Source organism: Salvelinus fontinalis, chromosome 38 (assembly GCF_029448725.1).
Source record: "Salvelinus fontinalis isolate EN_2023a chromosome 38, ASM2944872v1, whole genome shotgun sequence".
Taxonomy (NCBI): Eukaryota; Metazoa; Chordata; class Actinopteri; order Salmoniformes; family Salmonidae; genus Salvelinus; species Salvelinus fontinalis.
In genome coordinates this window covers 29,574,483-29,601,792 of record NC_074702.1, presented here as the reverse complement: position 1 = coordinate 29,601,792, position 27,310 = coordinate 29,574,483, and the positions used below count along the sequence as shown (strand labels likewise).

The 27,310-nt window shown below is 44.0% G+C and overlaps 3 protein-coding genes across 5 annotated transcripts; 1 reads left to right on the top strand and 2 right to left on the bottom strand.

The window, feature by feature from the left end:
• The first annotated feature begins 176 nt into the window (after positions 1–176).
• On the top strand, positions 177–7,339 carry LOC129837150 (PILR alpha-associated neural protein-like). 2 transcript variants are annotated; one of them, XM_055903068.1, is made up of 6 exons: positions 177–886; positions 1,413–1,471; positions 1,758–2,173; positions 2,794–2,872; positions 4,802–4,945; positions 5,830–7,339. In XM_055903068.1, the coding sequence occupies exons 2-6, from the start codon at positions 1,461–1,463 to the stop codon at positions 5,849–5,851; spliced, it is 672 nt and encodes a 223-aa protein (XP_055759043.1). In that variant the 5' UTR covers positions 177–886; positions 1,413–1,460; the 3' UTR covers positions 5,852–7,339. The 2 variants fall into 2 exon arrangements, with proteins under 2 accessions (XP_055759043.1, XP_055759044.1); XM_055903069.1 differs by lacking the exon at positions 177–886 and adding an exon at positions 915–1,224.
• A 1,916-nt stretch (positions 7,340–9,255) lies between these two features.
• On the bottom strand, positions 9,256–20,458 carry cops7a (COP9 constitutive photomorphogenic homolog subunit 7A). Of its 2 annotated transcripts, none has more exons than XM_055903066.1 (8): positions 20,351–20,458; positions 18,846–18,968; positions 18,598–18,673; positions 17,476–17,564; positions 15,288–15,490; positions 14,828–14,933; positions 13,852–14,021; positions 9,256–9,848 (listed from the first exon to the last, which is right to left on the bottom strand). In XM_055903066.1, exons 2-8 carry the CDS (start codon positions 18,966–18,968, stop codon positions 9,809–9,811), a joined length of 807 nt encoding a protein of 268 aa, XP_055759041.1. In that variant the 5' UTR covers positions 20,351–20,458; the 3' UTR covers positions 9,256–9,808. The 2 variants fall into 2 exon arrangements, with proteins under 2 accessions (XP_055759041.1, XP_055759042.1); XM_055903067.1 differs by having other exon boundaries at positions 18,846–19,017; positions 20,351–20,455.
• Positions 20,459–23,089: 2,631 nt separating this feature from the next.
• Positions 23,090–26,976, bottom strand: cldc1 (C-type lectin domain containing 1). The gene is made up of 6 exons (XM_055903669.1): positions 26,676–26,976; positions 25,863–25,973; positions 25,352–25,483; positions 24,579–24,730; positions 24,235–24,356; positions 23,090–23,908 (listed from the first exon to the last, which is right to left on the bottom strand). The coding sequence occupies exons 1-6, from the start codon at positions 26,761–26,763 to the stop codon at positions 23,746–23,748; spliced, it is 768 nt and encodes a 255-aa protein (XP_055759644.1). The 5' UTR covers positions 26,764–26,976; the 3' UTR covers positions 23,090–23,745.
• Between the last annotated feature and the right edge of the window lie 334 nt (positions 26,977–27,310).

Sequence of the window (27,310 nt, the reverse complement as noted above, 5' to 3'; positions counted from 1 at the left end):
TAATTATCTATATCATTGTATATCTATATCAATCACAAATCCATTATTCGTCCACCGTTTGACACACGTTTAACTATGACTCCCCGCGTTACTGTAGATTACGACGATGACAAAGAAGAGGACTGCACATCCCAAGATGCATCAGAGTCGGGCTCAACGTCGGGGCTTCGCTGTGTTCTCCAGTGAGAGCCAGTTTCACGCCACCCGCCACCACCAAGCCCAAGACGCTGCGCCTCACAGCATGAAGAGCAATGAAGGCGAGAGGAAGGGAGTGAGGGGGACAGAGGAGGAGAGAGAGAGGGGGGAGTGAAGTGTGACAGATTGAGAGTGGCGGAGGTGGAAGGAGAGCATACGGAGAGGGAGTGAGTGCGAGCGAGAGACAGATAATTTTCTATGTAAATGTTGTTGTTTCGTGTATGCAATAAAGCTGTCATACTGTGACCTTCCTGCCTCTAAATATTTCTCCTTCACATTGTGGTGTCACCTCGTTTATTATGAACACGAGTTATTCTGTTCATCACCCCACTCAACCTGTCCTTGTGTAAATTAATGTATATTCATTTTCCTCCACCTCTCTGGCTCGTCTCAGAATAAATGTTTTCCTCTGCTCCCAAAATGAGAGTATTCATGTAATTTTCTGTCTCTTCGTTATTTCCGTCCTCAAATACGTTTCATCTTCTTTTTTTTGCTGTCCATTTAATTGAACGAGTTGAAAGCGTAATAAGCATTTCAATATCTTTCCTACAGTCTCCCTCCGTCCTCCTCCACTCGCTCTCTCTGACTCTACATGTCTCTGTCGCTAAGGCAACCAATGCCTTTTCCGACTCGCTCTCTATATCTCCCCCTTTCTCACTGTCTCGCTCATTCCCTCTCTCTTCAGCCAGAGGTAGGCATGTTCACTGGTATCTGTCTGAGTGAATGTGGTGTGCGTGCTGGTGTGACAGTGAGTTGTCTGCTGGTGTGTGTGTGTGTGTGTGTGTGTGAGAGAGAGAGAGCGTGTGTTCCTGTCTGTGTTTGACTGAGTGACAGTGGTAGTTGATATGAAGTCAATCTTTCTCCAGCTAAAAGTAGCAGCATATGGGATGTTAGCTACATGTGTGCCTATGAGGAATGTGTTGTGCACAGGTGTGTGCGTGCAAGTCTGATGTGCCAACTGTATTAGCATGTGGCATAATTAAGCGCTGATTTTGGACAGCCAGGACCGAGAGAGAGACAGAGAGATGTGTGTGTATTCCTGTACTGCCGCCTATGAGTGTCTGTTTACGTTTTCAATAACAGTCAGTGTCAGAAGAGAAGTGACCCCCCCCCTCCCCTCTCTCTCTGTCTCTCTCTCTGTCTCTTTCTCTGTCTCTCTCTGTCTCTGTCTCTCTCTTTTGCTCTTCCTCTCTTTTCTTTTTTTTATTTCCTCCCAGAGAGAGAGATGATCGGAGGATTGGGGGCTCAGTGAACAGAACGAAGCGATGGAGAGATGGTAAGATGGAGAGAGTGAGCAGATGTTAAGACAGACACAGAGTCAGACCCTCTGGTTGTATGCATGTTACATGAGGAGTCCAGTTAGACAGTGGACAATGCATTTGTAATGTTAATCGTGCTCTAATTCTCTTTCTGTCTCCCTCCTTTTCTCTCCCACCTCTTTCTGCTTCTCTTTATTTCTGCCACCGTCTCTCTCTTCTTTTCTCTCTCTCTCTCTCCTTCATTCCTTCTTTCCCTCTCTCTCTCTCTCTCTCTCTCTCTCTCTCTCTCTCTCTCTTTCTCAGCTCCATCTCTCCTGTGAAACGACTGACCACCCTCCGCTGCCTTTTCTTCCTCATGGTTGCCGCGGTGATGCAACCCTCAACCTGTAACCGTGACGATGAGGGCGAGGGGAAGGTGGAGGCCCTCTCGGCCCAGCTGTCCGTCCCAGGACAGGTCACACCCACCCCTATTTGGTCCGTGGACTGGGGCCCCACACTAGCCCTGGAGGACGAGACGCATCACATCCTGTCCAGCCAGGAAACGGACCTGCACCACCATGGCCATGAAGTCCCCACGACAACCGCCGAGACCTGGCCGCATCATCAGAGTGCACCGGGCAGCGCTTTGCCCCAGGAGCCCTTGGACCTGCTGAAGGCCCCGGACACAGAGGGAGCGGAAGATGGAGGAAGTGAGGCGGAGGAGAGAGAGCCTGAAGAAGGTGGGCACCGTAGAAATCAGTAAATATTAAAGAAAGAAAGGATTTGTGTTGGTGGGCATGAGAACAGAGTGTTTTGGAATAAAGACATCAGAAGAACTCTGGGGGCATCAGGGAGAAACTTCAGGGAGTAACAGCGGTAAATTCCCGCTGGGCTGGCTTTGTGTGGATGGATGGCTGCGTCTTGGTGATGGAGAATGCTTAATAGAGCTTTCTGAACTCACAAAAACACACAAAAAGGAAATGGGTGACATCACACACCAAGCGATGGAATGGATGACTTCATCGGCTCATTCTCTTTTGAGTTGCTTTACTGACAGTATGGTAACTCTCTAAAAGCAGAGTTGTGTTTTTTTCTTACCTCATTGCAGTGGACCTGGGTTATATTCATAAGGCACCAAACGGAAGAAAAATGACCGAAACAGGGACGGTCTACCTGGACTTGTCCAATAAGAAACCCTCATTTTTGTTTTCGGTTGCAAAACATTTCAAAGCGTTCTCCGTTGCATGCTCTAATGCACATGACCCTGGTTTCCTTCTGTTGTGCTGATTTGATTGTTCCTTCTAGTTGTTCTGATTTCCAACCATGTGAAAGGTAACTCCTCTGTGTGTGTGTCCTCCAGTGGACCCTCAGTTCTACGTCACAGTGACCATCTCCTCTCTGCTCATCCTGACTGCTGTCATCATAACGGTCAAACTCTGGTAAGAATCCTCTCTCTTTCCCCCACCCCCCCCCACCTCCTTTATTTCTCTTTCTACCCCTTCCCTGAAACATATTTTTTTGATGTACATCAGGGAACTTCAACGGTGTTATTTGTTTGAACGTGGGAATGGTTAAAGTCGGATCTCGATAGCGGATGAAAATACCTTCCCAATGTTTAGAGGCTTTCAGAGGTTTAAAGTGGCGCAATTTCAACCACTCGAGGTCTTGATATCCATGACGCTGTGTTGCTACATGCCCGGTAGCATCTAAACAGTTTGTGGGCTTTCTCTTTTGTTTTCACATGATGTTTGATGTACCGTTCACCTATAAAATCAGCTGGGTGTGTGTTGTGCATACTCTAACATGAAATGAGAACTCTGATCTCTGGAATGTAGAGCAGGGCTCGTGCTGATCACTTCAGTTATTTGACAATGGAGGTCTCTTCTTTCCACCTGCTCTCTCACTACTTCACTCCTCCTGTTCTCCCATCGGTCTCTCAATCTCTTTTTCTGTCTTGCCCTCTGCTGCTCTATCCCCTGCTCTGTTACTTACCTTCTGTCACTCTTCATTTCTCTCCCTCGTTCCTGTCTACCCTCTCTCTTTTCACCCCCCCCCCTCTCTCTTTCTCTCTCGTTCTCTTTCTCTCTCTCTCTTTCTCAACCCCATTCCTCACCCTTTACTTTAATTTAGCTTCATCGCCTTTCAGTAATACTGGGTTCTGGTTGATCCTTGATCGTCACATAGCGTTCTTATCTTCTTTCCCAGTCTCCTATCACTCCCAGCACTGCCCGGGCGAGCTCCAGATCCTCAAGTAATCCCTCTGCTCACTGTATGCCGATACACGATAAGCCCCATCTCCCTCTGTTGCTCCCTCTCACTCTCTCTTTTCTTTCTCTCTCTCTCTCTCTCTCTCTCTCTCTCTCTCTCTCTCTCTCTCTCTCTCTCTCTCTCTCTCTCTCTCTCTCTCTCTCTCTCTCTCTCTCTATCTCTCTCTCTCGCCCTCTCTCTCTGAAACCTGCTCTAAATGTTTCTGTGTTAAGCTAACTTAATTAACCTCCACTGTAGGCTGGTTGAAAGTGTGTGCGCTGGCTTTACAGTGTGTGTGCTGGAAACAAGTGTTAATTGGAGCAGCAGTATCTCTCTCTGTGTTGTGTATGTGTGGGCTTATGTTGCAGTTTCCGTATGACTGGGGTAAATTGTGGTGCGGAATGGAGGGCGGGTTACAGTGGGAATTCAATAGGTGTTTGATGGGTAAAAGTGGGGGATTGAATAGAGGAGAGACAGTATAGAATTGAATAGAATTCTATTGATTGATAATGGGAAAAGCAATCGATGTTGGAGAATGTTTCACCATCCGGTGGGATTCTTGGTGAATGTGTGTGTGTGTGTGTGTGTGCGAGCGCGTATACATACATATGTGGATAGTTTGCCTGACTGGAACTGTGTGTCTGTGATCTACAGTGTGACTGTGAAAAAGGATTTGTTGTGTGTGAGTGCTCTGAAGAGCTGTGTGTATACTCTACCTGTGACTCTCACTGTGCCAACATCATCATAACTCATACACGTAATTGGAATAATGTTTCCCCACATCAGCCCTGTATGCCCTTTCTCTTGCTCTCTCGTTTCATCTCTCCCTCTTTCTCTCTTTTCATTCCCCCTTTCTCTTTACCCTCTTTCTTTCTCTCTCTCTCGCTCTCTCTCTACCCGCTATTTCAACCTCGACCACCACACTCTTTCTTTCCCGCCCTCCCTTTCTCGCATCCTCTCCCCTCTTCTCCCTCTCGTCTGATAGTGCTTTAACGAGTCAAATGAGTGCATTAACTCTCTCTCAGAGGCGGTGTAATGTGTTCGCCGCTGCTAAATGGCTCTGTCATTCCCTCTTTTCCTCTCACTCAGCCTCGCTCTCCGTCTCTCTCTCTCTCTGCCAGTTACGACCGCAGCTGTTCCCAGCACCCACCCCCGCTTTCCCGTGGCGTGGCCCCCCCCCCCTCTCTCGCCCTCCCTCGTTCCCTGGCTCTGGAGGACAGCCGGCAGACGATGCGCGGCACTCCCTCCTTTACCGACAGGGAGAGGTAATGAGTCGCCTCACCAGCTCGCTGGAGAGAGAGGGAGAGTGTTTGTGTGTATTTGTGTGGAGTTGTTAGTACATTGATGTGTGTGTGTGTGTGTGTGTGTGTGTGTGTGTGTGTGTGTGTGTGTGTGTGTGTGTGTGTGTGTGTGTGTGTGTGTGTGTGTGTGTGTGTGTGTGTGTCTGAATCAGCTTATGTCTGCGAATGTCTGCATGCGTGGATGCATGTGTGTGTTTGTTTGTCAGTGAGTGGATGATGTGTCAAGGAGTGCTTGGTGCCTCTCCCTGTATGGTGTACGAGCATAATAATGGTATATGTGCATAATTAGGCGATAGTGTTAGTCTCTGTGGAGTACACATGCCTGAAGTGTTATGGATGTGAGATGTATGTGTGTTTTAGAACTTCCTCTCCTATGAGTCACACAGCTCTGGAAGCAGTGAGCGCACAATCCATGAAATTATGCTTTTATAGCCGGGGATTTAAAGTTAATTTCAATCAGGATAATTGGACTCCTCGTTTCTCCTCTCCTTCTCGTCCTTTCTATCCCCTCCCTTCCTCTTTCTCCCCCCACCCTGCTCCAGTTCTACTTCTCTCTCTTTCGTTCCCCTACTCTCATTTTCGTACTTTTCTTTCACCTACTCCAAATTCTCCCTACTCTAGTGTTATATAATACTAATAACGTATTCTGTTCTCTTTTCCCTCTCCTCCTCCCCTTTTCCAGTTCTACCCTTCTCCTGTCCCTTAACCCTTGTCCTCTGCCCTCTCTATTCCCCTTCTTCTAGTTCGGCATATATATTCTCATCTCGCTCTCTCTCTTTCTCTATTCCCCTTACTCTAGTTTGACACATACGATATCATCTCTTTCTCTCTCTCTCTCTCTCCGTCAGGATCCCCGTGGTGAACCTCTAAGGCGAACGTTTTCGATTTGATACACATTCCTATGGGATGCGACGGAGAACATCAACAAAGCCAGAGGGTGTGCCCACCGTGGTCTTCTATTTATCTTTGACTGTGAAAATGAAAATCAGGAAAGCAGGTATCCAGCCATGGCAAAACCTCTTCTTCCCTCCATCCCTTCCTCCCGAAGGAGAAAAGCCCAATCTCACCCCTTCCTTCCTGCTGCCATCCTCCTGCGCCTCTTTTCTCCACTTTTCTATGGCTCTGTGTCACTGTAGACTGACCAAACCTTCCGCTCTGTTTTATATTCCGTTGTCTGTACTGCCCCAGGCTGTAGCAGCAACACACGCACAGGTCCCTCCGCTTGATCTGCTTTGACTAATTCACAAGCAAACAGTGTTAGGTATCAATAGAACGTTTTAGTCCCGCCGGTGCCAAAACCGCATAGCTATATGGGGCTATTTGGAATATTTCATACAGCTATCTTGTGTAGCTGAACTTTGAACTATGATGGAATAGTGGACTTAGTTATTGAAACTTGGTTGAAAGTGAAATATGTGTGTTATCTGAAACTGAAATATAGGTGTTCAGCTAGCTGGTGAAGGGTTAAAAACAACCCCTGTTTCCTCGGACTGAAGGGGGTATTTCACAAAGCTGGTTGGCAATGTTGTTGCCAGCCGCCAATGTACTTAACACGACACGGTCCAAAAATCGCTGTTTACTCCCGCTTGGAAGCTTGGAATGCAAATAGGCCCACTGCAGCTTCCACATTCGCAATGTGTTTTCTGGGTGTTTTTTTTATTCCCTAAACTGTATTCTTCGTTTGTTCCTTTAATTTTCTTGCTTCTTTGCCGCCACTCTCTGTTGTGCATTTGTGAGTGTGTTATCTTGTCTCTGGAGCATGGGGATGAGCAGGGTTTATATATTACTGCTCTATATAGGGTTGTGAAATTCTGTCATTTTCCCAAAATTCCCAGAAATCCCGATTGGAAGATTCCTGGAATTAGGAGGGAAGGAAATACAGGAATTTTCCAACTGGGATTTCTGGAAAAGCAGGGAATTTAGGGGAAAGTTATCCTTGTTGTATATGAAAATAGTGGTGCAAACAATGTACAACACGTTTGCATATATTGCAATCAGTACAATCACACGATACATGTGGTACAATCAATGGTGGTGTCAGGTAAACATAATGGGTATAAATGCTACAGTCCAGAATTAATGAGTCATTTTACCATCATCTGTTGTTTTCTGCTCCGACTTCAAAGCTTAAACTAGTGTTTACTGTAGGATCTTAGGGTAATGTACCTGTCCAACTCGACCACCAGCTTCGAGCAATTACCCTCTGGACTTCCACTACACTAGTACACATAGTACTGTGACGTCATACGTGACTCGTGTCGTTCTGCAGTCTAGTGTTTCTTGGTTCCCAATAGCATTCCTGTAGACGTGTGGCTCCACTGTACGGAACAACAATAAAAACTCAACACTGGTGTTTTAGCACTGTATCTGACTGGACTTTACTAGCCAGTGGCTTTGGGACAAGATAGAATTGACAATGTGCGAGGGCCAGCCTTACAGGAGAACAGTGGATGTATCTCAACTGTCCTGAGTTGCCTCCTTTCCTTCATCTGTCCTAGGTTGAAGATACCCAGGTTAACGACAACCTAATAATTCCATGAGGAAGCTTTTGAAAAATCAACAGATTCATGGGAACCAGTGCTGTTGCTAAGTAGCATTCCTGATCCCTTCATTTACAATTCTTCCTCATTTATGCAAAGACATATGGAATATTACAATTCTTTTGTCTTAACCTTTATCTCCAACCTAGCATCTGTACTAAACTTTAGGATGAGAAGGAGAAAAAGATATCAGGAAATACACGAGAGCCATGTGTTCTAATTGTGTTATTCAAATCCATTGACTTGAGTTCTATTTGGCTTCTACTGCAGATCAAAGCCATTTATTTAGATATCAGAGCCATGTATTAAAATATAAATATATGGCACTGGTGCAGTTATACTTCCTGATTATGACATCATCTCTCTTCTTCTAAATGTTATCCTAGGTCAGGTGATGCTTGTCAGGGCAACACTACATCATCCTAAACTTGAATGTGTTTTCATATCTGTGATAAGACACAGGAGAGCAAGCCACTTTACACTTTTGAGACATAGAAAATCCTAAATTTACTGGAAGTATTAGAAGCTGCGGCGTGAGAGAGAGACCAGACAGAGATGGACAGTGTCTGCTGTTCCTTTTTCATTTCCTCTGGGCATTTTAATGATCAAAGTAATTGATTGGTCCACTCCAAAGTTAACTACTGGTTGATTATAAGTCCAAACAGCTGACCCTGTAGTACTCCATAGTCTCTGTGTTTAAGGAAGGACACACACAGTTAGGTATTTCACACGCAAAGTCACACCTGAAGTTTTACGCACACACACACACACAAAGTATCCCTCTCACAGCCACGCACACATCAACACACTTTTTTTTAAATAAAAAAATTGTTATCTTTATTTAACTAGGCAAGTCGGTGAAGGACAAATCCTTATTTACAATGACGGCCTAACCTCGGCCAAACCCAGATGACACTGGGACAATTGTGCGCCGCCCTATGGGACTCCCAATCACAGCTTCCCAATCACATGTGATGCAGCCTGGATTCGAACCAGGGACTGCAGTGACGCCTCTTGCACTGAGATGCGACACCTAGGTGTACAGCTGCTAGAATTCACAGCTCCCATCTGGTAGGAACCGAGCGAACTGTGAAACAGTAAAGCTCAATCACACTGACTGAAATTAACACGGCTATTTATAGAGGGGGAGAACGAGAGAGACGGAAAGGGGGAGAAAGAAAGTTGGGAAGAAATGGGGTTAACGGAACAGGATCATTTCCCTGTCTCTCCATCCCCCTTTTCTCTCTCTGTGGGTGCCATGGGAGTTAATAGCTACCATTAACGTCATGCAGGATAGGGTTTTTAGAGAAAACAGAGGGAGACTGAGGAGAACGAAAGACAGCGAGCGAGAAAGAGACACGGACAGGATGAATGTGAAAAATTAAATGTGGAGCGTGTGATGGGGGGGCAGACAATTCCGACAGGCAATTTTGACGGTAAAATAGGAGCTTTGGGCAAAAATATAGCGATATCAAATATGAACGCCCTGTGTGTATCTGTCTGATGCGTGTATGTGACAGGGAAAATGAGGTGTGTGTGTGTGTGTGTAACCAAGCCAACTGATCACAGGGGTAGTTCCAGCGCTCTAATATATTAGTCCCTTTGGGGATAACCTAATTAAGGGTCTGACCTAACACAGATATCCCCCTTCTGTGAGTTAACATTTAGCTTGTGACGCAACCTCCAGTTGCACTTTGAAGTATGCACAAAAAAAACAGTAACACAGACAGATACTAAATGAATAGAGGGGCTTCAATTTATTACCAACAATTCATATCCTGATTTTATACACGTCTCAACTCAATCCTCAGCAGAAAAAAAAAATACAAACTAACAAAAAGTGTAACACAATAGAATACATCAAATACACACATTCGGTTTCACTGCCTGTGGCTCTGCTTCTCCTGACAGCAGCAAAGCTCTGCCCAAAGCAGATTATTCTCTGTCTGTCTGTCTCTCTCTCTCTCTCTGTGTACATGTTAGAATGGGTTTGGGTCTGTGTATATACACAGTGCAGATAGTCCGTCTGTCTGGTGGTGTGTACACACCTATCAGAATGGGTGTCGAGTCTGTCACTCACTGAAAGTGTGTCTGTCGGACTCGGTGTCTGTATACATGTGTGTGTTTCCGTGGGTGCATGGATGTGTGAACGTGTGTGTAAATCTTAGTGTCCGTCTGTGCATTGGTCACATTATCGGTCTATGTGTCTGTCAACCTGTGTGTCAGTCCGTCCATCTGACAGTGGATCAGCGGGGGTGTTCCGGGTCTCTCTGCATCTCTGCTGCCTTCAGTTGGACTTGGACCAGATCTTCCCACTTCCACGGAGCCTGAGGCAAAAAAAACAAACAACAGACAACAGTTATTACATTACCCTAAGATGATGTCCCCGACAAGTGGCCGTTTCTTATAAAGGCCGGGTATCGCTTCACATTGCAGCAAATAAACGTCGGTCTCTAACAGACGCGGGCGGGTGTCAAAGTGTCATTTCTCGCGAAGGCAGATTGCCGCTCTGCTCCGAGGTCATTTCGCACACTGCACCTCGCGCTAGATCAGTGTTTTCCCAAACGCAGCTTTGGTTATTTGAAATCAGCTGTGTAGTGCTAGGGCAAAAAGACTAAAACATGTACCCCCCTTGGGGGGTCCCCAGGACAGAGTTTGAGAAACAATACTTTACATGGTTGATCCCTACATGTCAGTGGGGGGGGGAAAGTCCCCTAAATCACAAAATCATTTTTTTTACAAATACATGCATGCCTGTGGCTGGTCTAGTGTGTAAGACTACCGCCTGCAGAACACATACGCCAACCCAACCGGGGTATTAATCCCGACCCCACCGTTAATCTTCATCTCCCCGTCTCTGTCTCCCCACTCATTTCGCGCTGTCTGAATAAAATCTACAGGTCGGAGCAAATCAGGATATCATATAACAGGTAGAGGATGTCCGCAGTCCCCACTTCAAAAGGCATTTAAAGGCTTATCTCCAATTCAATAAACAGAAGAGGGGTATGAGGATGACGTCAGCTTGACGTCGAAACGCCAGTCACCTGTTCGGATCCTGTACAACGGGGGCAATACTACGATGCAAGCTAGATCTACTCCGGGTTTTATAAAGATAGTCAGCTTCAGTTAGCTTCCCATTCCAGCTCAGGCTTTATCCATGTTATGAAGTTGCAGGATGGATATTGATCGCGCACCTGCCGCTTACTCGAGCTGAGCTTGTTCATGTCGAACGGCGAACTCTTGACTAAGACAACGCTGAAACATCAATCCATGGGCTAGTCAGTGTCACATTTTCATTTGTGTCGAAATCAGAATGAAAGAAAAGTGACCTTGCAAATTTAGGCTGTTAGAAGTGCCGTCTTTCTTTTATTACGTATCGTAATGCCGTCTTTGGTGTGCTTATCAAACAACAAGCGCCTTTTACCCACTACTATCGGTAACATATTTTGATTAAGTCCTACAAATGTTTTATTGTGCGTGAAGTTTCAAATGCATTCGGTCATTTCTAAATGTGTACTGTGATAGGTATTTTAACATATATTTTTTAAAAGTACAACAACAAAAAACGTTTGATTAATAAAGTATTTAAATCAGTCGTCTTCCGCAAATGAAGGGGATGACGACGCAATGCGATTTCATTGGTCCTTAACTCGCGGCTCAGACAATATATTCAAATAAAAGGAGTTAGCCCGGAGTTAGTCTGCCCCAGAGCAGGTTAGTTCTGAAGGATTCTTGGCTATAGAAATATAGCCACATCCGTGTCACCGGTTATCCCGAGTTGAAGTCAGAGTTGACCAAAGTTACCTCGCTAATTACTCAAACCAGATTCGTAGTATAGGGCGCTGGATAAATTTGTTAAATATTCTGGGGGGGGGGGAAGCTGGCTTTAGCTGGCTTGATCCTTGATCCTTGATCCTGCTTTGGAGTATACAGTTGAAGTCGGGAAGTTTACAGACACCTCAGCAAAATACATTTAAACTCAGTTTTTCACAATTCCTGACATGTAATCCTCGTAAAAATTGCCTGTCTTAGGTCAGTTAGGATCACCACTTTAAATTTAAGAATGTGAAATGTCAGAATAATAGTAGAGAGAATGACTTATTTCAGCTTTTATTTCTTTCATCACATTCCCAGTGGGTCAGAAGTTTACATACACTCAATTAGTATTTGGTAGCATTGCCTTTAAATTGTTTAACTTGGGTCAAACGTTTCAGGTAGCCTTCCACAAGCTTCCCACAATAAGTTGGGTGAATTTTGGCCCATTCCTCCTAACAGAGCTGGTGTAACCGAGTCAGGTTTGTAGGCCTCCTTGCTCACACACACTTTTTCAATTCTGCCCACAAATTTTATATAGGATTGAGGTCAAGGCTTTGTGATGGCCACTCCAACTCCTTACTTTGTTGTCCTTAAGCCATTTTGCCACAACTTTGGAAGTATGCTTGGGGTCATTGTCTACTTGGAAGACCCATTTGCGACCAAGCTTTAACTTCCTGCCTGATGTCTTCGAGAGGTTGCTTCAATATATCCACACAATTTTCCTCCCTCATGATGCCATCCATTTTGTGAAGTGCACCATTCCCTCCTGCAGCAAAGCACCCCCACAACATGATGCTGCCACCCCTGTGCTTCACGGTTGGGATGGTGTTCTTCGGCTTGCAAGCCTCCCCCTTTTTCCTCCAAACATAACAATGGTCACTATGGCCAAACTATTCTATTTTTGTTTCATCAGACCAGGGGACATTTCTCCAAAAAGTACGATCTTTGTCCCCATGTGCAGTTGCAAACCGTAGTCTGGCTTTTTTATGGCGGTTTTGGAGCAGTGGCTTCTTCCTTGCTGAGCGGCCTTTCAGGTTTTGTCTATATAGGACTCGTTTTACTGTGGAGATAGATACTTTTGTACCCGTTTCCTCCAGCGTCTTCACAAGGTCCTTTGCTGTTGTTCTGGGATTGATTTGCACTTTTCGCACCGAAGTACGTTTATCTCTAGGAGACAGAACGCGTCTCCTTCCTGAGCGGTATGACGGCTGCGTGGTCCCATGGTGTTTATACTTGCGTACTATTGTTTGTACAGATGAACGTGGTACCTCCAGGCGTTTGGAAATCACTCCCAAGGATGAACCAGACTTGTAGAGGTCTACAATTGTTTTTCTGAGGTCTTGGCTGATTTCTTTTGATTTTTCCATGATGTCAAGCAAAGAGTTTGAAGGTAGGCCTTGAAATACATCCACAGGTACACCTCCAATTGACTCAAATTATGTCAATTAGCCTATCAGAAGCTTCTAAAGCCATGACATCATTTTCTGGAATTTTCCAAGCTGTTTACAGGCACCGTCAACTTAGTGTATGTAAACTTCTGACCCACTGGAATTGTGATACAGTGAATTATAAGTGAAATAATCTGTCTGTAAACAATTGTTGGAAAAATTACTTGTGTCATGCACAAAGAAAAAACTATAGTTTGTGAACAAGAAATTTGTTGAGTGGTTGAAAAACGAGTTTTAATGATTCCAACCTAAGTGTATGTAAGCTTCCGACTTCAACTGTACGTCCCTGAGCAATTTCCCAAATCAAGCAAATTAAGTTCCTGTTTGTTTTAGTTCAAGTTTTACGATAGTTGTAACACAACACAGTTATGAACAAGGTCTGTTTATGATGGCCTTTGTCACCTTTGGTCCAACTCATTATGCCACATATTATTGCAGGGATGTTTCGATTACAATGTTGGCAAACAAATGACTATATTACTGTACTACTCTCCTACCACTTACTGTCACCCATTAAGTGAATTATAATGACTCCTTTAACTGGAACAGAAAAACTAATCCTGTCATGTTATAAAAAAATATATAAACATTTCCTTTTAGCACTTAAAGCTTTAAAAAAAAGAAAAAATCGCTTCAGTGACATTTTTTAAAATCCAGGACAGATGAGGAATTAGTGTTGTAATTGGCCCAGAAGAGAGAGAGGGCCCCAGGTAGCGCTGTGAGTACCGCTACAAAGCACAGCCTCTCTGGCTAATGAAGATACGCTATGCAGACACACACACAGTCACTATTCCCACTTCCACTGGCAGCTGGCGTTTAAATGGATGTTTGTTGTAAAAAAAACGACCAAAATATTACTGTGTTCGAGTTGAAGACGCTGCGAAATGACATGAAACGCAGTGGTTGCATAATGGACTCCGTGCTGTTTCAATTCATCTTAAGCGATTGGAATGTTTTTTGCAACACACAAATGTTTCTTAGCCCACCAACATCAAATGGTAACGCCTATAAAATAAATAAAACAATGGAAATATGGGATTGACCTAAGGAATATCACCTTACTTACCCTTTGACCTTTGAACTCTTCTTGCCCGGTTGCCGTGGTTCCTGAGAGGAGGCGGGGTCTCGTGGCTCGGCCGGCTGGTCTGCATCCTGATTGGACGCGGCACCAGCGGCGGCGGGGCCGGACGACGGTGAGGCGGAGCTGGCCTTTAGCGTTTTCTGGAGGTTGGACACCTGAGAGAGAGAGATAAGGAAAGGTAAACTAATGAAGTTAGTTTGAATCAGGCACATCTGTTCTGCGCTAAGGCCAACTCAGAATGTACTGGGCTGGCTTGGATATTTTCTTCTCACAAGGTCCTTTCCAGCAGCTATGGTGGAAGCGTAATCAGGTCAGCCCCAATACAGCTTGGCACTGGTTTGGCTCAGTAATGTGAAAACCTTAAGGTGTTGTTACTATTTCTAATAAGAAGAGGTTGGAGAGTAACTTCTACCTCAAGCTGGAGAAGACTGACTCAGAGGACAGAAAAGCCACCTGTGGCCTACAGCCCCAATAAAGACACTGGAGAGAGCTCTAAATTGGACACTGAAATAGGTAATTGAGTAATGAGTATACGTTTTGCTTATGGCTTCACCTCTAGCGTGAGGGTTTACTCCAGCCAAAACCTGTCCACAAAAATAAGACCACGAAGTGAGGAATTCTTGTATTGAGGTTAATGAGCGTCAAATTTGGCCAACAAAACATTTAATTGCTAATTTGCTATCGTAATGGTTAAGTTGTTACGAATGCACTGATGTAAGTGGATACACATGGCATTTCGGCATGTGGCAAAACGGCTTTATAATGGAGTTGTGCCTATTGTTGATAGGCGCATCTGCCCTCTCATTAGCTAGAATGGACCCACCTGATCTCGCCTCCTCCTGCCTGCCTTCCATCTTTGAGGACATGTATTTCCATTGTTAAGAGCTGTCACTCGACTATCTTGTCAACATAATAGATCATCTTTGACCCTACCCAGAGAAAAGTGGCTACTGGTACTAACCTCTGTCTCCACCTGAACTTTGACCTTCAGCTGGCTCTCTCTGTATTGGTTGGCTCTGGTTACCTGCTCCTCGATCCCACACAGGACCGCCTCACACCCTGAACACCTGAGAGAGACAGATCATTATTTAGACACTGATATGAATGATCATACTATCTATTTTATATCCCATTCTATACATCTTATTTATTGCATCTATCATGTCCACTGTTATTTTATTGTTTACTATTTTAATTTGTCTCGTTTAAAAAGCATATTGGTATCTATTATGCATCCACTGTAAGAAATGTGTTCTATAAATAAAGTTTAACTTCGTCACACACACACACACACCACACCACACACACACACACACACACACACACACAGCTGGGTTGGAGTAAATTCCATTTCAATTCATGAAGTAAACTGAAATGGCACTTCTAGCACCGCTCTTCGCACACACATATCACTAACTAACCACTCCTGCAGTGTGTTGGCTATGTTGGGAAGCTCGTTGGGCCCCAGGTCTCGGCCCACGCTGCAGTCGACCTCCACCTGCTGGTTCCTCTGGTCCAGCTTGCCCTGAATGATGTCACAGTAGACCGCCTCAATCAGCAGGTCCTCCAGCTCCCGCACGTTCTTCAGCTCTAGCTGCTGCAGGAGCAGGGAGTAGGGCAGGCACTGGGGGAAGAGGGAGACAGAGAATGTCAAATTCCATTATGTTGGGTCAATAGAAGTGAACAGGCACAGAGAGAGAAGAGAGAGATGTTGAATTTGAGATGCTCTTTATGACGTTAGTGAGGAGGGAGTCGAGCGAGGGTGGTGGGGACAGAGAGAGGGCAAGAGAGAATGTCAAATTCTTCTATGTTGGGTCAACAGAAGTTATCTGGTACAGAGAGGGAGAGAGAAAGATGGTGAATTTGAGATGCTCTTTATTACTTCAGTGAGGAGAGAGAAGAGATGATGTAAGAGTGAGGAATGGAAAGGTAAGAGAGAGGGGTATAGGAAGGGATGGCGGGTCAACATAAATGTACAAAACCATTACATCAAAATAGCTACCAGAGATAGAGGGGAGTTTAGAGTTTTAAAGGGGCAGTGCAGTTAAAAAAAAAAATGATGTAACTTTAATTTATTTATTTCCACACTATGAGGTCAGAAATTCAGAAATTGTGAAAATTATGATTATGACCTTTGTGTAAAAGCTGTTTGAAAAAAATGCTTGGAATTTCAGCCTGTTCAGGTAGGATGGATTTTTTTGGCCCACATCATGATGTCACAATGTGATATGATTATATAGACCAATGACTGTTCATCTGGGTATGGGAGTGGGCTTTAAACCATCTTATCAGCCAATCAGGGCGGTGCATGTAAATATCTTCAAATTTGTTTCCTAACGCCCACACGATCAAACTGAGCATTTCAAGGGCCAAAGGAGGCTCGGGGGAATAAATTATAAAAAATATATTTTGTAGTTATTTTCATTAAATAAACAGTGATTTATAGACATAGTGATGATTTAAAAATGTAATTACAAAGACTGCATGGGGGCTTTAACAAGTCTTTATTGGGCAATTCAAGGATAGATTCACCCATTTTGAATGTTTTTGTGCATCTCTGAGCGATGTTCTGTCGATTCCCGGGGTCATTTCATGTTTTCATGTGCATCTGAGCTATTCGCCGTTAAAGCAGACAGAAATACAGCCGGCCAATAACTCAGATACACATGAAAACCTGAAATGACCCCGGGAATCAACAGAACATCGCGCAGAGGTATAATGATATAACATTTGAATGGGTGAATCTTTGCGTTAAGGTGTGCCCATACAGTGGTTCAATGTGGCCTACTTATACTATGACAGTACAAAAGATAAGACGGGAAGAGAAAGACCAGAGAGAAATGGGGGAGGGAGGGAGAAGGGAGAGTAATAGAGAAAGAGAGAAATGAATCAATCAATTATTTATTGGGGAGAGCGGCGAGAATGAGATATGGGTGAAAGCAAGGTAGGAAGAGAGACGGCAGAGGGAGAAAAAAATAATGAAATGTGGATGGGCTCGAAATGAGAGTTAGATGAATAGACAACAGAGAGCAACAAATACATAAAGAGACAGAGAGCTCAAAGAAGAAAGGACAGAATACTTAACACGGTATCTAGACAGTATCTCATAATGATTTCAATCTCAGCCGCTGTCATTCTCATCTATGTGATATAAATAAAGTTAAACCACATCACAGACAGACTCTTAATCAAGTCCTTCACAACACAGAGTCATTTATCTTGTTCACGTGTCAAGAGTTACAAAGCAAGTTGTCTCATAACCACATCATTAAAATCAAAGCTGAGCAAATTACTTGCTATTTTTGGTACTGAAGCTTGCTGAGTATTGTTAGGACTACCGTTGTAGGTAGGCTATTAGAGTCCATGGAAATACTGCACAAAATTACTATTTGACCGGCAATCATTTAATAACAAAATAAACAGAAAAACTAGACAAGATAAATCCAGAGAGCGTTACGTTCAGATGAAATGGCAAATGGATGATGGCTATCATTATATTACATATCATTATAAACTACTTATATAATTATAATGTGAGTGACCCCCATTGAGCGTACTAAAGCTAGCAGGGTAAGGAATTTAAAACCAGATGATCGGGTGGAACTCTACCTTGAGATTGGATGCCAGACTGATGATGGAGAGGTGACGGAGTTTGTTCCTCTGGGCTGGGGTCAACTCTGGGAGAGAGGCTGCCCTCTCTGAAAGAATAACATACCACAAACAGACAAGGAAAAGAAACAGACAGCGAAAGAGCAACAGAAAAGGGACACATCATGACAGGGACACATCATGACAAGGACACATCATGACAAGGACACATCCCTACAAACACAAGGGTACAGGCTCTGTCCAGGCAGAAACTGCTGCTGCTTGCGGAATTCCACAAGGGAATACAATGAAAAGTCGTTTGAGTGTGTGTGTGTGTGCCTGCGCATGTGGATGCTCTAAAAAAAAACTTGCGTATTCCTCTGTGCTCCATTTTGCAATTCTAAAAAGCACTATGAAAGTGAATACGGTATGTTGACATAAGATGTGTACTTCTCTCTTCCGTTTTGCTCGTCTCTTATGAAGTCTTGTTACATAAATGTGTTGCTAAAGAATGACAAGTCCTTTACATATTCCGGTATTTCAAAGGGCATTCAGGATTTCATTTGGCAGTTTGTGAAAATGCAACCAATTACAACCAATACGAATGTCTATCAAAACGTCAGAGAAGTCTGTCCCTGATTAAGTCCCAATGAGCTCTCCTTCCTCCTAAAGTGCGCACTTGTTCACTATTCCCCACAAATGTAAAAGCATTGGATTGACGTAGGCAGGCTAGAGCAGTGATAAGTCAACTGTTTCAGCGGGCACCCCCTTTCTTCCACCAGAAGTTCTGGGGACCCCATTTTTTTTTCACCAGGAATGCTAGCGGGAGTTTCCATATACCAGTTATTTAATTCCAAATCCACGAAGGAAAGTGAACCAGTGCACACTTCTAGAGAAAGGAGAGTTTATTGGGGACGCAATCTCTGCCGTGCCAAACATTGTCACTTGGCTCCTCGTATAGGATCAAATAAAGTCTTGTGGTTGACTCTGTAAATGATCGGGGGCTGTGACAACCTACAACATTGATGAGTTGCCTTGCCTGCAGGGCCGATGAGCAGGGAGAGAAATACTGCTAATAATAAAACAGCTCCAGGGCCACTACATGACTTATTCACACAGCACCGCTGCCTGCCACTGTCGTACCTTTATAGTCACAGTAGGTTCCATAGGCGAAGAGGTTGAGTAGCTGATACACTGGAGCGTGCGGGCCTGTCTCCAGCTTGGGGTAGAGTAGAAGAAGAAGGTGGGTGGGGGGGCAGATAGAGGGGGCTTGTTAGGGTCTCTAGCTATACCACCTCCAGTGAGAGCTGTGCCTTGAGAACGGCTGTGACTGTGTGCTTGTGTGTGTGTGCGTGCGTGCATGTGTGCTTACATGCGAGTGTGTGTGTTACCTCTCTGACGTTGGGCAGCTCAAGGATGTCTGAGAACACGTAGAGGCCTGGTGTCTCCAGCAGAGAACTTATTGCCTGGGCCAACGCCGGGCCTGAGAGAGAGAGGAGCTGCTCTACCTCCATCTGAGAGATAGAGAGACAGAGAGTGAGAGAGAGTGTGCAAGAGAAAGAACTAGCAAAAAAGACAGAAGGCAAACAGAAGTGAGTAAGAGAAAGACGAAATGAGGATAAGAGAAATAATGACAGATAATGCAAGACAGTGAGAGAATGGGGGAAGAGAGGGGAGGGAGGAAAGGAAAAAAGTGAAGAGACTTAAAATTGTCTTGAATAAAATTGTTGACCTTCAATGAACCGTTAATGCTGCATCACTTACATTTATGAGGCTGATCTGCTTCTTTTTAATAGCAAGACAACTTGAATGCTTTGTTAATGTATGCCTGTAGCTCTGTTTAACCAAAACAATTACACAAATAGCCCTTGTGGCAAGACTCCAAATCAGTAATTCAATTTTCCCTCTCATAAACTGATGTGTAGGCAAGTGTTTTGATAAACACCCTTCAGGTCAAAGCCAGTCACAGACACAGATGATTATTTTACATAATTAAATAGGCCTTGCTTAATTTGAATATGAAATTGGCCCTACTAATAGCACTGAGAATGTATTATTTGAGATCTATCCTATTTGTATTTGATTTACTGTGCTATTTGGTGAGAATAATAGGCAGACACATTACTTATAAATAGCCTAGCTAGCTACGTAGTAGTAAACTTCCTAGGCTGGGCACTAGGACACTCCATGCCATTGTCAGATAACCATGACTTTGCACACTTAGCTACTACTTCACAATGTAGCTATTTAGGTAGACTATTAAACTCAACTTGTCGGCTACTATAGGCTAGCTTGGGCACAATGTTGTGGAAAATATTGACTGACATGTAAAACAAGGAATCATGTCAGATCAATTCTATCTGCATCGTTCGACCTACTAAACTTGGCACTAGTGTGGAGTGTTTTGAGTCAAGTTCATTCAATGCTGAGTCCCAGGGCAGGGACCGATTTTCTGACTAGTTGTAACGTTGGCTAACTAGCTAATGTCACACAGTCATGAACAACTAATTGCATGCTAGCCTAGAAGGGAGCTAGTTCACTAGCTCTTTGTGGTAGCTTTTCAAGAGAAATTATACTTAAAAACTGTCCCAAAGAATCACAAACTAAAAAGATTGCTAAAGTTTGACCAACTGTTGTAGCAAAACTAGCACATAGGAGCTAGCTAGCTAGCTTACTACAGCAGTATGACTATGAGGAGTCATGCTAGCTGCTGCTAACGTTACCACTACAGCTCGAGGCATGACCGTAAAGCGGTAATGTTAGGCCTCTTCCTGTTTTTCGGTTGTCTACCGACTCAACTCTAACGTAGCTAAATGATGCAAGGGCAACCATGCGATTACCTTTATTTAAAACTAGTTTACAAATATGTCCATAGGGGAAAAAAGCAACAAAATACCTTATTGGTAAGCTAACTCAAGTTGAAGTTGCCTGTCCCCCGAATCCCTCAGTTCCGACGTCCGTGCACGTTTGACAACAAAGGAGAACATCACTGCTCATTGGGCGAAACGTGAAAAGGAGGAGGGGAGTGTTTGTCTTGACTGGCAGGGGACTGAGCGGACCAGATGGTTGCTTTAAAAGAGTGCCATCTTGTGGCAAAATATTATCTTCTTCGATGTGGTTTATTGGCGATTGGCATCCAACGTTATGTTGGATTGCCGCCACCTACTGTACTGGAGTGTGGGCCAGAGACAGGGAGAAACTAAATCCTATCTGGCAGCCCCGTTTCTCTAAAAACAGATAACCAAATATTTGAGACTATATCTAATGACGTTCTACTCAATATACTATTTAAACAAATGTTCTGTATTCCCTTCTCCTTCACACTAGATATCAGCCCCTCTCTTTGCCTCTGATACTGCCCACACTGTAGCAATACATGCTCCACAGTCTCTGTTTCCTAGCAATAATCACATTTTCCTGTTGAATGTTTTCCTATCACGTTTAAGGTCTTATTCAACTGGCTGTGACCTACCCTTAATATTGTACGAAAAATTTCCTCCTCTCTCCTGTCCCTTGCTGCCGTCCTCCCCTCCCCAACTTTCCTCTGTACTTGAAATAAATGCCTGCCCTTAGTATCTCTATTCCACTGTTCCTGCCATCTCTGCACCATCACTGTCCATATCAGGCTCGTTGAAACTACAACATCAACATCCTCACTAATAAGTGCTTGTTTAGCCAGTACACTAACTGCCTCGTTCCCCTCCCCCCCGACATGGGCTGGGACCCAAGTAAGTCTTATCTGTTTAGGTCTTGTCTAATACGTGAGCTAAATGACTGGTGACTCATCAACACTGCCCATGAATCAGAGCAACTATTCTGTCTGGCTTGACTTCCTCCACCCACTGCCAGGCCAACAGTATGGCCATCAGCTCCGCTGTATATACACATTCCTGCACTACAAATGCTGACCCAGTACTTCCTGTCCTCGGATCTTTTGAACCATCTGTGTAAATGGCCACAGAATCCTGAAACACAGTATTCAGACGTCTCTTGAACAAATCAGATGGATCAACACCCTCCCTATCGTTCTGTAGTCTCTCCAACACTTCTAGATCAACTACTGGAGGCGAGAGTAGCCATAGTGGATTTACAGGAATAGCTACCGTTGGACTAAACTCCCTTCCATACAGTCCCATCTCCTTTGCCTGGATATTTCCCACCCAAAGCTTGTGTTCTGTCTTTGCTCATGTTCCCAGCATGCCTGTAAAATCCCTTTCGCAGGATGAGACATCCCATGTCCCTATAGGTTGACCCAATAATTAATTGCCAGCTGCTGTCTGCTAATCTGCAATGGCATATCCCCCACCTCCACCTGTAGTGCAGCCACTGGGGAGGTCCGAAACACACCACCACATATTCTGAGTCCTTGTCCCTGTATGACATCTAGCCTTTCCAATGAGGTCTGGGCTGCCGAACCATACCCTATACTGTCATAGTCTACTACAGATCGGATCAATGCAACATACATGGACCTCAATGAGGAACGCCCAGATCCCCACTCCTTCACCATCAGACAGCGCATCACATTTAGCACCTTCTTACACTTTCCCAACACTCTCTCAACGTGTTCTGCCCAGGTCAGTCAAAAAAGAGAGAAGAAGAGAATAGAATGAAAGACGAAGAAGAAAAGTATACCCCAGGGAACATGAAGGCCCCAACCCTCTCCAAGTTTCTCCCATATAACCTCAAGCGTTCCTCATCTCTCACATTCCTCCTGGCAAGAAAAACACGTCTTGAGTTTTCTCTACAGAGAACCTGAATCCCCACATTAATGCCCAACGCTCAACCTCGTCGATTGCTTCCTGTACCTTCCTATGTACGGCACATTTCTTCCTCTCTTCCGTAAGGCCCCATCATCTGCAAATAACGTCCTCCCAATATCCGGCCGTACCTGAGAGTTAACATCATTGATCATGAGTGAGAACAACAGAGGACTAATCACGCTCCCCTGCGGTGTACCGTTATCCACCAGGTAGCTGCCTGATAGAGTTTTCCCCACCCTCACCAAACAGGAAATCCTTTATCCAGTTGTAATTTCTTCCTCCTACCCCAATAATATCAATTTTGATGAACAGCCCCTCCTTCCATATCATATTATATTCCTTCTCCACATAAAAAAACTACAACAGTCTCCTTGTTCACCTGAGCCTTCCTGACCTCTGCTTCTAAGCAGAGCACTGGGTCCATATTTGCCCTACCCTTCCTGAATCCACTCTAATGTGGCGATAATAGCCACCTGATCTCCAGAAAGTAATTTAGCCTCTCCGTAATTATACGTTCCATAACCTTACATACATGTGATGTTAAAGCTATTGGCCGATAGCTGGTTGGACTCGTTGGGTCCTTCCCTGGCTTCTGGATTGGTACCACTACTGCCTCCTTCCAACTACTTGGTAGTTTCCCCTCCTCCCACCCTCTGTTGTACAACACCAAGGCAAAACTACAAAAAACCATGGAAACGCATTCATTTTTCAGGCTACATCATTGAACAATCAAACAATGGATGAGCAAAGACACAGGAGAAACAGATGTTCGTCAAAGTCAATTCAAACATTTTTTTTAATTCCAGTAAAATGTAACATGCACTGGAAAAAACCCAGACACAAACCAGAAAGAAACATCAGAGGATGAGTAATTCATTTGAAAATACAGTTTTTATTGACACATTAACTCTCAGGAATACATTTTCATGGTTAGTGCAGCAATACAGTATATTTTGGAGATTTCTGTACAGGTCACACACATTAAAAAAAAGGCATGCAGATTGCTCAAAAGTATCACAGCAATCAGTTTGGCAAGCAGCAGAGTTGATTAGAGCATCTACCACCTTGATTGCAGTAACTGATTTACTAAATTGAGTGCATTAATTTAAATTCTCCTTGCAGAAGGTGCCAGATTTGCTAGATATTTGCATCTGTTGTTTTTCAGTGCGGAATGAACATTTCATGAAACTAGCTATACCATAAAACTATCTTTATCTCCTCTTGTCATTCGATATCTTAGTCCTTCTCTTAACCTCTCCTGTCCCATTTTGTTTTATGGTTTCTGAAAAATACTAAGTAATACGCACACTCGGCATTGTAGTTGAGTACATCTGACCCATAACCTAGTTCAGTTTCCAGAACAGTAATTTCACTTTTATAGCGCTTTTCATTGCACTTAAACATCTCAAATCGCTCTAAAGACAGAAGAAGGATCAACTATTTAAGACAACATTGCCATCATTCATGAATACATGGACGGCAGATCTAGATGACTGGGAAGTTCATGGCTTAGTTTTAGTCCTGTGATTCAGTCCAGCCGGATGGCATCCATCTGACAAATGCGTTTGTAGATGTTGTCACACGGCACGTCAAACCAGGTCTGCGAATGGCTGTCCAAGGTGGCACAGTCTTCCCCATGTGATCCTCCTGACTGATGATTGTCAGGCTCAGAGCTGTACTCATTCCAATACCTGAAAGAGAGACAGGGAGAGAGGAGAGGAGAGATAGAGAAAGAGAGACAGAGAGACAGAAGGGTGGAGGGAGAGAAAGAGAGGGGGTAGGGAGAGGGAGTAAGGGAGAGAGAGAGAGAGAAATAGAAAGGCCAAAAACAAAAGGAGGGAGGCAGTTAGGGAAAGAGGTAGAAAAAGAGGGAACGAGAGAATAGAATGAAAGAAGAAGAAGGAAAATAACAATTGAGAAAGGGAGCAAGAGAATGAGACAGTGTAAAAAAGTAACTATTTGCCTACCTCTCATTATAACATGTGATAGTGGATTATTTAGAATGGGCTTCACATACTTGTTTGTCAGTGTTGTGTTGTCCACCCATCTCCAATCCCCTTCCTTCTCTATATCTGATAGGCCAATCCAGAAGTGGTAGTCAAACCCGCCAATCCTCCGGGCCTCTTTTTCCAGAGCGTCCTACAAGCAAGCACAGTTATGGTTACAATGAGGGGAATATACATACACAAATACACACACACACAAATACACACACACACACACACACACACACACACACACACACACACACACACACACACACACACACACACACACACACACACACACACACACACACACACACACACACACACACACACACACACACACACACACACACACACACACACACTATCTTACATGCTGTTCCTTGCTGTGCAGGATGGTAAGGTGGCTGCCCAGGGAAGTACAACTGTCTCTGCTGCTCGGCCAGTCCATCTTGTCATTACTGAAGGAGTAACATTTCTCATCTACATGAATCCAGCCCTCAGGACACTCCCTACACTTCCTTACTGTGAGAAGAGGAGAGGAGAAAGAGAAGAGGAGGAGAACAGGAATAGAGAGGTAAAAGAGATGAAGAGGGGAAGATGAAAAGGACAAAGAGACAGATGAGTGAATATGCATGGGTAATTAATGTCTTATGTATACTGTATAGTGCACACTGTAAAGTAAAACTGTAATTGATATGGTCATTTGGGGTATTATCAACAGTAAAATACTGTGAAACGTTTTACTGCAGCATACTGTAAATTATGTTGCATTGTGGGAACATTTTGTGGGCAGGGAAAGAATTGCTGTATTTGGAATGGTACTGTAATTCCGTCCCATAGAATACAGTACTGTACCGTATTCTTGGAGCACCAAAAACCTTTTGACCACTAGTGAGTGCATGGTATTGTTGTTTCTAGCTCTATTTCTGATGCACCCTTTAGTGAGAGTGCTGTACCAACTTAACTGGTATGTAGTAGTGCCGCATCAATTTAAAATATATAGTTGACAGATGCCTCTAAGTAACTGTTAACTTCACGGCAACCCCTTTACAGTGCACCATTTCTTACATGAAATAATGTAATAGTGAACGACAGTTGTCTAAAGTATCTATCCACTCTGAATTACACTTAGTCCCCCTTTACCTGTCTTTGAGCAGCTCTGGCCCAGTTTGGAGTAGTCATCACAGAGACGGACATAACGTCCTCGAACTGAGTTCAGCTTCAGGGTCAGAGCCGCTGCCTCCAGGGGAACACTGGGTAACGGCCTGCTAAACACTGAGAGAGAGAGAGAGAGAGAGAGAGAGAGAGAGAGAGAGAGAGAATGAAAAAGAGGAATATATACAGAATTGAGAGGTCAGATTGGGACAAATTGGTGTTTCTTTAAAAATAGTGAATGCTCTCAGTGTGTATAAGTACTAAACAGCCTGGCCTGCCAGAGAGTGAGAGTCCTGGGAGGGAACAAATTTCACAATTCTGGACTTTTGTTCCTCTTGGATTGCACAACTCCCACAACTATCGTTACCATTCTGCATGCCAAAGAAGGCATGACGAGTAAAAGTTAGGGAGAGGGGGGTGCTGGGTTGGAGAGAGAGAAAAAGAGACAGAGAGAGAGAGAGAGAGAGAGAGAGAGAGAGAGAGAATGATGTTTACTCACAGAGTACGCTCAGAGCGATGTTGGCACAGATGGATGCCAATAGACCAATCAGCACAAAGAGGGCAGTCTGACCTCTGAGACACTCTGACCCCCTCTTCAGCTCCTGGGCATCTGATTGGACAGATTACAGCTTAATGCAAAGAATGACACATTTACAATTCATTTACATTGGAGTCATTTAGCATTTAACTATAGGTTAAAAAAAACACATATAACAGTCATTGCAAGTCGGCAGGTAGCCTAGTGGTTAGAGCATTGGGCCAGTAACCGAAAGGTTGCTGGATTGAATCCCTGAGCTGACAAGGTAAAAATCTGTCGTTCTGCCCCTGAACAAGGAGGTTAACCCACTGTTCCCCGGTAGGCCGTCATTACAAATAAGAATTTGTTCTTAACTGACTTGGTTAGTTAAATAAAGGTTCAATTTAAAATAAGAAAGTAAAACCTTCTTCAAAATAACATGAATCTGTCAAATCAGAGTGTGAGAGTTCATTGTTTTTCACCTGTCATTCACCTTTCATGCTTCAGAAGCCCTTAGACTATGAACAACCTCTAATCTATCTGTAACTGTCTACAATTTTACAGTGGGCTAACATGGAACCATAACATTGTAAAAAGGTGACAATAACTTCAAAAATATTTAAAAGGATAAGCGCTAAAGGATTCCAAAGGAACTGATGATAGCCAATACACTGAAAGACTATCTGTAAAACTCACACTGACTATTCCTTAAAGAGATACCATGTCCTTAGAGTTATGGTCAATCTCACACTTATCCACGTACGCTAGTGCGCACACACACACACAAACACTTACTGTGGTTGTTTAGGATAGGCTTGTTTCCTCTGCAGGATATATCCTCAGTAAACTCGTGTAGACTGGTATAGTTCTCTACCTCCTCCATGATTGAAGTTTCGGTTCTTCACCAGCTCTTCTCACTACAATCACTAGTTAACTGACTAATACCAACTATTGCAGAATCTCCCAACTTTGTAACTAACTGTAAATAAAGTTAAAGTTGCAATTCTGTTCCACAAATTGTTTGCCCAGTATCCTTTCAGCAATATTTACTGTTGCTCCTCCAGAAATTCCCCGGCAGTTCTTATAGTGTTGCATCAAACCTGCTTGCTCTTGCACTCTCTCTCTCTCTCTCTGTCTCTCTCTCTCTCTCTCTCTCTCTCTCTCTCTCTCTCTCTCTCTCTCTCTCTAGCTCTCTCTCTCTCTCTCTCTCTCTAGCTCTCTCTCTCTCTCTCTCTCTCTCTAGCTCTCTCTCTCTCTCTCTCTCTCTCTCTAGCTCTCTCTCTCTCTCTCTCTCTCTCTCTCTCTCTCTCTCTCTCTCTCTCTCTCTAGCTCTCTCTCTCTCTAGCTCTCTCTCTCTAGCTCTCTCTCTCTCTCTCTCTAGCTCTCTCTCTCTAGCTCTCTCTAGCTCTCTCTCTCTCTAGCTCTCTCTC